Genomic DNA, 11,796 nt, shown 5'->3' with positions numbered 1-11,796 from the left:
CAGTGGATAGAGCGCTGGCCTTGGAGTCAGGAGGACATGACTTGAAATCCAGCCTCAGACACTTAACACTTACTAGCAGTGTGACCTTGGGCAAGTCACTTAACCCCGATCGCCTCACCAAAAAAAGAAAAAAAGAAAAGAGAGATTACCGAAAGCTAACAAATACATTGTGTATTTTCAGTACAAACCACAGATGCAGTAGAATGAATGAGGAAAGATGAATTTAATTCTTGGAAGAATTGCTTAAGAATGAGTAGACACTCTGGTAGATCTCAATTTTCTTAAAAACAAGAAATATGTAAATAACTAAAGCTGGTAATTGATTTGACATCACAATTTTAATAAATGCCCCCACCTTACCACATATTAAATATATAATATATTAAAGTTGGGAGTATTATTTCATCTAGCTGGAAAAGATGTCAGCTATCCATGCTCATGGTGGTATCCTTCCCAAGGAGGCCAAGCACAACTGGACAGGTGTTTATGAAGTTCTTACTATGTGACAGGCACTCCAGAAATGCCAGTTAAAAAGTACTGAGAAGGATGTCAAAGAGAATTGTTTGCTGCTGTGAGGACAAAGCAGGCCTCCCTCCTTCGGCAACTGCTCTGATGTCAACAACTACTGATGTTCATCACCAAGTTCACTGCTTAGAGTGAGGACAAGAAATTTCTGAAATCCTTTGATGGGGTCTTTTGGCTTTCTTCACTATTAAGCATCATTTTCAGCTGAGACAAATGACGCTTCATTTTACTGAGACTCTTTGAGGAGGAACCAGGTGTTGACTGAGCAGATGTAGGTGTTCTGAAAAAAAAACAAAAACAAAGTGCAAATTACTACTGGTCAAAGGGTAACAATTTTTTTTCTTTTAAAATTCTACCTTCTGCTCAGTTTAGAGCATTGCTAAAATGCCATAGGTGTATGGGCAATGGACTCTGAGGTTTGTTATTTTTTAGGTTTCCCATATAAAAAACAAAACCCCAGTCTTATCCATATGTTCCAAGTTTTAGTAAGTTTTAAGCTTTAATACCTTAAAACTGCACTAAGTGTTTTGGGATATCCTGTATTTAGCATTCTAGCAATTGATTATTTCAGGTATATGCTGGTATCCTTACTTCACAAGAAAATGCTTTTCTTCTTTTTTGTCTTAATAGTCTCAACTAATCAGATGCCCCTTACAGCTTCTCTAGGACACTTCAAAGGGCTGGCTGGTACAAATACTGTGCTTGAGGCGGCACCTCCTCTGAAAATATGATGATGTCAATGTGGAAAGAGAATCTTTGATGACAACCTTGAAACCACATTGTTTCTCCTTCTTTGCTCAGGTCCCTACTAACTCCCACTATGTTAGGGAATATGACCAAGAGTGCACAAATGGTCGCTGTGTCAATGAATCATTTTTATGGCCCTTAGAGCTGTATCTCTGTGTGTGTCTCCATGCATCAGTGCTTCTGACATTTCACTTGATGCAGGTATGTGGTATCCCACCCCCTGACACAGAGCATAGGCCCTGCCCCCAGGTCCCTTAGCTCATTGCTATCTGCATAGATACCTCTGGGACAGAGAAAACAGAATGAGCTCAAGAGGTATGTCTGTGGTGGTAAGATGTGACAAAGGAAGGGGAAGGAAATGAGCATTTATATGGCATGTTATTATGCCAGGTATTGGGCTAAATGCTTTTACAAATATTATCTCATTTACTACTCACAACAGCTCTGTGAGGTAGGTGCTAATATTATCCCCATTTTACAGCTGAAGGAACAGGCAAACAGTTAAGTGATTTGCCCAGGGTCAGACAGCTTGTATCTGAAGCTAGATTTGAACTCAGGCTTAGGTCTACTGCTGAATCCTGTGTACCACCTGGCTGCCTGATGCTATGGGGAGGGCTTTGGGATGACTGGCTTTGAGAAGCAGAGTAGGAATCAGAAAAGTTTTTGGGAGAAAAATGGCACATGAGTTGGGTCTAATAAACAGACCTATGATCTCATCATTGTATTCCCTCCGCTAATATAGATGACATAACTCATCTGTGCCTGCCCATCCTGTAAGACTTTGTCCATATCCTCTCCTTGTTCCCAAGATGGGGTCCACCCAACATGCCAGGGCATTTTTCAAGTTCTCTGCATATGGAAATGATATTAATGGAACATGAAAACTATCCAACTTATTAAGTGGAAAATGGGGGAGGGAAGGCATTCTCCAGCATAGAATCATAGATCCAGAACCGGAAGGGAACTCAGAGGCTATATATATATATATATATATATATATACACACACACACACACACACACACATATACACACACACATATATATATCTACACACACACACACATATACATATATACACATATACATGCATATATATATATATGTATATAGGCAATTGGGGTTAAGTGACTTGCTGGGTGACTTAGTCACACAGCTAGTAAGTGTCAAGTGCCTGGTCTGAGGCCACATTTAAGCTCAGGTCCTCCTGAATCCAGGTGCTCTATCCATTGTGCCACCTAGCGGCCCCATAGAGGCCATATATTCTAACCCGCTCATTGCACTTAAGAAGAAACTAAGCTCAGGGAAGCTGTGACTTTCGCGCTAGGGCCTAACACACTAAGCCATGCTACCTACACAGTGCAGGCAAAGACGAGGAGCACAGGAAAGATGCCACGTTCTCAGGACTGGCAAACAGTCGTTTGACTGGAAAGTAAAATGTCACAGGAGCAAAGACGTGAAGGTTGGAAAGACGGGTTTGAACCAGCCTGTGGAAGGTTTTGCATGCAACAGTGTCTTTCAAACAACAAGCACTTTGTAAATGTTTGGTGAATGGGAATTTAAAAGCCAGAAAAAGGAACTGGGACTTCATTTGTCAGGTCCATGTTATCCAAAATGATGATGTCAGATACTCTAATTCTCAATCAAATCAAGTGATTTCGGGGTCAGAACACACATTTTATGCCATCACCCACTTCAACCTGCAGTGTAGAGAGTTACACTTTGTTTCAGTTTTGAAAACATCAACATAAAAATTTCAACTTTGTGTCGAAATGAAGACAGTCCAAGTCCCTGCTGAATTTATTGTCTCAGCTCAAGAGAATACCTTCTCCCATTCTCCCTTCTGTAAAAGCTAAAGTTTAAGATTTCTCGGAGAAGCCCTGTGGGACTAAGCAATCCGTCTAGTCTATTAAAAATATTTAATATTGGCACTTCAAATAAAGTTTTAAGATACCTGAAAATTAACGCTGGACTATTGTCTCTGGAACCAGACTTATTACTGCTGAAGGATTTCTTTTTTTTCTTTGTAGATCCTGAAGCTTTTATATCCGGTGTCCTCATGTCAGGTTTGATCTTGGGAGTGCTAAGATTATTTTTCATTTCTGCCAGGAAGCTTCTGCTTTTACCGTTATATCTCACTGTTTTGTTGCATGCTTTGCAGGTGACCAACTACAAAGAGAAAAAGACACATAAAATCTATGTTATGTACAAATTGAGCCTCAGTTTACTTATATGTAAAATAAAAGGTATAGATTCTTCTAGCTCCAAATCTACTACCTTATGATTACGTGAAAACAGTTTAACTCCCATCCTCCACATATTTATGTTTTAAAATTTAGCTAGCATTTATATATGTTATCTCAATTGATCCTTTTGTTACAATATTATACATGTTCTCTCAATTTGATCCTCAAAGTTAAGGTGAAAAAACTAACAACATGCTTTGTTAACAGTTCTCAGAGAAGAGAAAGTCATAGTAGGCTTTTTAATTTCATTCAGATGGTATTAAAAGCTACCTTAAGGGACAGGGAACTCCCACTACTAATGTTCTTTACAACCTAGAATCAGAGAGGTGCCTAGAACACTGAGAAGTTATGTTGGGTGGGACCAGAGACCCGGGTTGAAAATAACTTTCTACCATTCAGTTCTGGGAATGATTTTGTTGTTACATTTTTAATTTGTTTTTTAGTGTTCAAGATGCTTGACTTTAGATAATCATGAATTACAAAATAAAAACTACCCTGGATAAATGAGAATCATTGAGAATTTTTTGTTTGAACTTCAGTTTTAAAAACACCTAAGCCTTAAAATATAATTCTGATATTTCAGATAAAGTCAGTCTTGGGAAAAATTATCTTTATCTTCTATAATTTAACAATCACAATAAGAGTAAGCCCAAATAAAAATATTCTTCAACATGCAAATATTTCCTTTAGAAAAATAAGTTTAAAAAAAAAAAGAAAATACTTTTTAGTCACACACTCAGATTAAGATCTTACCAGAATACTTTTGGAGTCCCAGTACTTTTTAAGAATCTTTGTTTCTTTAAAAGTGAGTCTACAGTTTTTTGATTCTCGATTAAGAAGTTTCTTTACTTTTGGTGTTAGTTTTGGCTTGGGCTTGAGGCGAACTCTGTATCTATCCAGCACCAGAAATTGGTAACAATATGGACATTGGCCTTCTGAAACCAACTTTTCATCTATAAATAAAAAAATGAAGCAACTTAAAAATGAAGTCTTAAAAGACTTAGCTAAAATCATACCTAATTTGAATATATTACTTCTTAAAGAATTTTTACCACATAAAATCACACCTAATTTGAACATATTACTTCTATTTTTTTTTTTTTTGGTGAGGCAATTGGGGTTAAGTGACTTGCCCAGAGTCACACAGCTAGTAAGTGTTAAGTGTCTGAGGCCCAATTTGAACTCAGGTCCTCCTGACTCCAGGGCCAGTGCTCTATTCACTGAGCCACCTACCTGCCCCCAAATATATTACTTCTTAAAGAGTTTTTTTTTACCAAAACTAGAAATATGAACAAATATATTCAAACAAAAATATTTATCTGAGGCTTACCAACAGGTAACACAAACAGTAAAGAACTACATGCAATAAATGAAAATCTAGCTTTACCAAAAAAAAAAAAAAAAAAAAGCAGAGGGTGTTAAAACTGAAACACAAGATGACTCAACTTACATGCTATTTCAGTAATGTATAGAAAGTGCCTTGTTTTTGTCATTTTGCTTATAAAGATTTGTGCTTTAAGTCATCCTTCACACTAATTCTAGTTTCTTCTAATGTTCAAACCCAGGGGTGCATGTAGTCATAAGGAATAGGGCTATGGCAATCTTCTGTAAGATTCAAATCAGAAAATCTGAGGGTTGAAAGGGGCTTCCATGGCCATCCAGTCCAGCCCATACAATAAAGGCGGCCTGACTATATATAACATATATGACAAATTGGCATCCAGTCTGAACGTGTACAAGGAACGGGAAGCTATCACTTTTCAAGTAACTCTACTTCTGGGCAGCTCTAAGCATTAGAAAACTTTTCCTGCCATCTGCACTAAATTTGCCTCTTTGTAGCTTTTGCCTCTTGCTCCGGGTTGTACCCACTGGGGCCAAACAAGTTTAAACTTTCTTCAATATTCCAACCCTTCTAATAGCAGAAGAAATCTCAGTCCCCTAGGAGTCTTCTCCAGGATAACCATCCCCAGGTGCTTTAACTAATCTTCATCTGACAAAGAACCAAAGCCTGTTGTGCCCTGCGTCTCCTCCTCCAGACAATATTCAGTCCATCAATGTCCTCCGTCAACTGTGGTACCCAGAACTGAAACTGTACCATAGATGAGTTCAGCCCAAGGCAGAGTACTGTAGGTTTCTCTCACAATACAAGCTTTTTCTGGCTACTGCCTGACATTGTTGAATCATATTGAGCTATCAGTTCACTAAAATGTCCAGGTCTTTCCCCAAAACTTCTGTCTATTCAAAGAGATCACCCACACATACAAAAATATTTACAGCAGCTCTTTTTGTGATAGCAAAGAATTCAAAATTGAGGGGATGCCCATCAAATGAAGACCAACTGAACAAGTTGTAGCATATGGATGTGATGGAATTCTGTTGTGCTGTAAGAAATAGTGAATGGGATGGTTTCAGAGAAACCTGAAAAGACTTATTTGAACTGATGCAGAGTAAAGTGGGCAGAACCAGGAGGATAATCTACACAGTAACAGCAATATTGTAAAGACAATAAACTTCGAAAGACTTAGTAACTCTGACCAACCTAATTACCAACCAGAATTCCAAAGAACTCATGATGAAACATGTTATCCACTTGCAAACAGATAGCTGATGGACTCAGAGTCCAGACAGAAGCCTATTTTCTTCTCTTTCTTTTTGTTTTGGCCAGGGCTAATATGGAAATTTGTTTTGCATGACCATACATATTTGTAATGGGTTTTATCTTTCTTGCCATCTCAGTGAGTGAGGAAGGGGGAGGATGGAGGTAAAGAATTCAGAACCGAAAATAAAACTGAATTTAAAAAACAAACAAACCCTAAACTGCTGTTTAGACATATTCCCTATCTTATACTGGTGAGGAAGCTGATTTTGTACCCAAATATAATATAGCACAGAGGATATGGCATTAGACTTGGAGTCATGAAGACCTAGATTCAAATTCCACATCAGAAATTACTAGTTGAGTGACCCTGAGCAAGTCACTTAACTTCTGACTCAGTTCCTCAACTTTAAAATGGAGCTTATACTAGCAATCTCCTTGGGTTGCTGTGAGGACCAAATAATTTGTAAAGTGCTCAGAAGACAGTAGGTTCCATGCAAATTCTAGCTAATAGTATTACTGATTACATGTAGATTTCTTCTTCTCTGCCAGAAACTCTAGGAATAAATGGTTACTTTCCTCCAGTGTCTCTACCATTCCACTCCAGCAACCAGCCGCTATTAGTGAGAATCAGATGTAGTCAAAACCATGTATCACCTGTATCTACCTGTTTTGTAAAGTGAGGTACTAGATTTCTCCAAGATACCCTGTAACATTACCACAAATAAGATTTTCGAAATCGATAGTTATGTTCTTCTATGTCTTTTTCTTTTCTTTTTTCTTTTTTTTTAGGCAATTGGGGTTAAGTGACTTGCCCAGGGTCACACAGCTAGTAAGTGTCAAGTGTTTGGTCTGAGGCCAGATTTGAACTCAGGTCCTCCTGACTTCAGGGCTGGTGCTCTATCCACTGCACCACCTAGCTGCCCCATTCTATGTCTTTTTCCCCCACTAGATTATAAGAGTAGTAGAGAGTGACATGTTAGCAGGTATAATAAAGCTGAGAATTCAAAGGGGTCTCACCAAATTTGGGATTAGAGGAATTAGAGGAACTGAGTTCAAATCCTGGTTCTGCTATTTACTACCTGTGTGACTTCAGGCTTATATGTGTTCTAATACATATGATACACTTGATCAGGAGGACCCATATTGGGATCTTCTGAGAAATAAAAATAATAAAAACCTAGATCGTTCTTATTTCTCTTTAGAACATTTTGGAGGTGAACATCATTGCCATCCACACATAAGATAATATGCAATACTAATAACTCAGTAATAACACTGGTTTACGAGCTCTAATCTGGTACATTTCTGTTACAATAGAGTTAATAAAACGAAGATTTAAAAAAATCCCAAGGATGATGAATCTTTATCTTATAGATCAGAACATAGGATTCAGAGCTAGAAGGGATCTTACAAATGACCTAGTCATATCTCCTTATTTTAAAGACGAAAAATCTCAGTGTCAGAGGGTGATTTGTTCAATATCATACATGTATTAAGTACTAGATCCATGATACAACACCAGGTTCTCTGGTTTGAAATTCTACATTTGTAATTTCTTTTTTTAAACCACTATACCACTGATGCCTTGTTTGGTCTGCAGCTTGATTTCACCCCATGGAAAAGCGCTCTGGAAAATAAATTCCATCCTGGAGGTATTGCCAGGTGTTCTTACTCAGGTTTGATAACATTTATTAAAACTGGTTATCTTCAGAAGACAGTTTACTTCAAAAGGAAAACACAACCAGACTGAAAAACTGGTTTCTCAATTCTACTCAACTGCTCCTGGGTCTTCTTTCCTTGCTACATATTGGTAAGCTCAAGAAATGAAAATTAGTTTAAATAACAAATCATAATTAGAAAGGCAAACTACCGGCTTAAAAATATTACATAAAGTATATTCTATTTCTTAAAAACCTGATATACAAACATACAAATGTATCCACAAAAATTTATCAATGGTTTCCCTTAAAATATGTAGCTGTCTTATTACATTTAAAATATGCTTTAAAATCCCCTCCATGAAAGCATTCTTCATTTCCCTGAGCTACAAGTAATCCTGATCTCCTTTAAACTTTCATAATATTTTGGTTCATATCTTTCTTCTGCACTTGTGATATTGTACTTTCTATTAGTTAAGTGAATATATCTTATCTCCTACTAAATGGAAAGCTTCTTAAAATCAAGTATCTTATTCATCTTTGTTATTTCCCTAAGGGCCCAGCACAGACCCTTGTACTTCACAGAGGCATATTAAATGTTTTTTGAATTGAACTTTGTATAATTCTTATTTGCTAAATAAATTAATGCATGACTTATGTGCCAGAATTCCCTGGGCTTTGCATTTCAGTTCTGATTTTGTCACATGCTGGCCATGTGACCTTAGGCAAGTGGCTTAACCTCTTCTTCCTCCAGGCAACCCTCTAAATATCTAAGTGGGAGAACACTAGCCTATTAATAATAAGTTAACATTTATAGAGAGCTTACCAGGTACTGCACTTTATAATTACAATACACTTTACAATTATTATCTCACTTGATCCTTGTAACAACCCTGGGAGGTAGGTGCTATTATCATCTCCATTTTACCAATGAAGAAACTGAGCCAAAGGTTAAGTGACTTGAAAAGGGTCATGCAACAAACAAGTATTTTCGGATGGATTTGAACTCAGGTTTTCCTGACTCCAGCTCCAGGGTGGTTCTCAATACCTCAAGTGGCACAGAGGTGGGATGTCTCTGGAATTAGGGGTATACAGAATGACAGTCTCAGAATGGGGAAATCGGGGGGTGAAAAGAAGGATAGGGTATCCCTGGCACAAGGTCCATTTACCCCTTCTAAAAAAGTGTTCCAAGTTTAGGTTGCTCTTGGGGGTGGGAATAATTGGCTTTAATGGCAGGGAGGTGTTAAAAGGAAGAGACAGGACCCCTTTATAGAGACTAGTTCTAGGTCAAGAAAATCCTCATCCTTCCCATGACTATGGCTTTTGTACTGGTCCTGTGACTGCTCCCTGCCCCTTGACCATCCCCTGGGGCAGCCTTGTACAGAAGATGGTCAGGGGCTTAGTGACAGCACAGCACCCAGAGTTGGCTTGGTGCTACACCCAGCTGGAGCAAGACCAGATATTGCAGGATAGTACGAGCTAGAGAGGGGTGATGGCCCAGTGGGGACCCTAGCTCCAATGGACACAGAAACCAGGATTAACCTGGTTTCCTCCTGCCCGATCTCTCTATCAGCAGACAAGGGGTAGGGAGCAGGAAGGATCAGATACTGATATTCTTATGCTGAATATATGGCTGTTGAGAAAGGAAGGTGAGGGATGGCCCACAGAGGACAGGAGTAGTGGAAGGAAGAAAACTTCCTGGGAATAATAAGCTCTCTCCCGTGCTTCAGTTCAAGGAATTTCCATTTAAACCCAGTGGGGCTCGGATGGAGTGGGTAGGAAGAAACAGGCACCACCAGGGGAGCCTCTTGAGAGGGAGGTGCCATCCAGTGGAGGCCAATGGGCACTATACCCTGGTCAGGGTGACAGGGCTACCAGAAGAATGGAAGCAAGCAACCTTGGATGCAGAGCTAACAGAGCCCAGTGGTGGGGGTGTGGGGCAGGGAGCACAAGGGATTTAGGGGTGCTCAGGCACTGAAACCCTCTTGTCATGGGGGAGTACCAGCTCCCCCCACGCTGGAGAGAGAAGCTGGTGGGGTTTAGGGAACAAGGCCCTTTGGCACAGAGACAAATGCCCAGGATTTTAGGGTCCTGGGGAGGTTCTAACTATAGGGGGTAAAGAAACAAAGCTGTCAGGGATTATTCCCTGCCTCCCGCCCACTGCACTGCCCAGGTGCCTGGCCTCTGGGAATGGAGATGCCATCTGCACTGCGCTGCCTTCTTCACTGGACTGCTGCGATCTATAATCGACTAGAAAGGGCCACACAAACATTATTGATTACCTTCATCACTGCTTTCCTTCGCTATACACGAGAATCGGCTAATTTTATGATATACAGACTTAGAAAGAAAAACATCCTCCCCAACTCTCTTCTTGAGTATTCTCCTATATACTCACCGTGTGAGGAATTGTACGTCCAGCTTTATAAAAAGGAAAGAAAAAAAAAGCTTATTTACTGTTGAACTGAATTGAATAGAAATATATCGGGGTAGGGAACGGGTCTGTTTCTGGCCACGCCCCCAGCGTCACTGCGCATGCTCCCTCCGCCTCCCAGCTACACATCCAGGGAGCCTTTCTTCCCCCTTCTCTCCCCTGAAGTCGCTCTCGTTTCCTCTTACAGAAGATACCGGGCCTGGCCCGGGCAGGCTTCCATTAGCTTCTCAGCAGCCATTCTCAGGAAATGCTTATTCTTCATAACTGGCGCCGCCGCCACGGGACAAGAGCAAAACAAACTCCACGCCGATCAGAGGGGAAAAGGAAATTGAATCTCTCTCTGAGCGCTCACTTCCGGCCTTCGGCGTCCGGAAACAACTACCGGAGGTGCAAAAGTTCCGATTTTCTAGGCTGGAAGAATTAGCACGCAAGCGCACACCGGGGGCGGAGTCTCGTCTCTGGCTCCGCGCTGAGCCCCTCCCTCTTTTGTCCCCGCCTCCTGGGATGTCACGCCCGTCTTCACGCCCGGTCTCTCTGATGGAGGTGTTGCTGGAGGTGTCAGGGGTTTCCATTCATTTCCCGCAGGCACCACGTTGTACCAAGCACTGGGGTAGGGGAGGGATGCAGACGGAAGACATGGCCCCTGCCCACCCGAGCCCAAATCGGGGAGATTGGTTCAGCCATCAAACTAACACGCAAGACCTACTATGCGTAACTAAGACATGCACGCCAGTAGCTATCATCCAGAGTAGAATAACTGGCAAAAGGTGTTTTCCTTCGCGAGTGGACCCAGTGGAGACGGATTCCTATTTTTTTTTCTTCGGGTGAAGAAATTAAGACTTGGGGTAATTGTCTTGCCGAAAGTCTTAACAGAGCTGGAATCTGAACCCAAGTCTGCACAGCCACAGGTTTATCTTTGGAAAGAACCCCCTAAATCACCTAAGTCGACTTCTTCATTTTGCTGTCGAGGAACCCAAGATCCCGAGGAACCCTGATCCAGATCCAGTCTTCTTCTTCTTTTTTATAAACCATACCATATTACTTCTCAAAATATAAGATAAATAGGCCATATGAATTATGTGTCTTAAGCACTCACTATGTACCAGACACTGCTAAGTGCTTGGGAATACAAAGAGAGGCAAAAGAGTCCCTGCCCTCCAGGAGCTCTAAATCTAACAAGGGAGACAACAAACAAATATATACAAAGTGAGCTATATACAGGATAAATAGGAAATAAGAGAGGGAAAGTAGTGTAAGAATTCGTAGAAAGGAGAGAATAATTCATGGAGAGGAAAGGGGTTCTGTCACATCCATTCCCTTATTCTGTGACTTCTACTACCCACTTTAGTTAATCAATAAATAAACATTTATTAATGTGTGCCTACTATGTAAGTAATGCCTACTATGTGCCAGGCATTGCGCAAAGCTCTGTGGATGCAAAAAGGAGCAAAAGACAATCCCTGCTTTCAAATGAAATCACAATTGAATGGGGGAGACAACATGTGAACAAAAATATAGGAAGCAAACAGTATACAGAATAAATAGGAAATAATTAAAAGAGGAAAGGTACTGGAATTAAGAGAGGTTG

General features: G+C 40.3%; 1 protein-coding gene across 1 annotated transcript; it reads right to left on the bottom strand.

Moving 5' to 3' along the window:
- Positions 1-204: 204 nt before the first annotated feature.
- CUNH18orf21 (chromosome unknown C18orf21 homolog) lies at positions 205-10,596 on the bottom strand. The gene is made up of 5 exons (XM_027868971.1): positions 10,394-10,596; positions 10,173-10,195; positions 4,271-4,470; positions 3,226-3,440; positions 205-805 (listed from the first exon to the last, which is right to left on the bottom strand). Exons 1-5 carry the CDS (start codon positions 10,468-10,470, stop codon positions 652-654), a joined length of 669 nt encoding a protein of 222 aa, XP_027724772.1. The 5' UTR covers positions 10,471-10,596; the 3' UTR covers positions 205-651.
- Positions 10,597-11,796: the final 1,200 nt, after the last annotated feature.

Source organism: Vombatus ursinus, unplaced genomic scaffold (assembly GCF_900497805.2).
Source record: "Vombatus ursinus unplaced genomic scaffold, bare-nosed wombat genome assembly UNPS02014791.1, whole genome shotgun sequence".
Classification (NCBI taxonomy): domain Eukaryota; kingdom Metazoa; phylum Chordata; class Mammalia; order Diprotodontia; family Vombatidae; genus Vombatus; species Vombatus ursinus.
The sequence above is the reverse complement of the archived record's forward strand: the minus strand, read 5'-3'. Positions and strand labels throughout refer to the sequence as shown.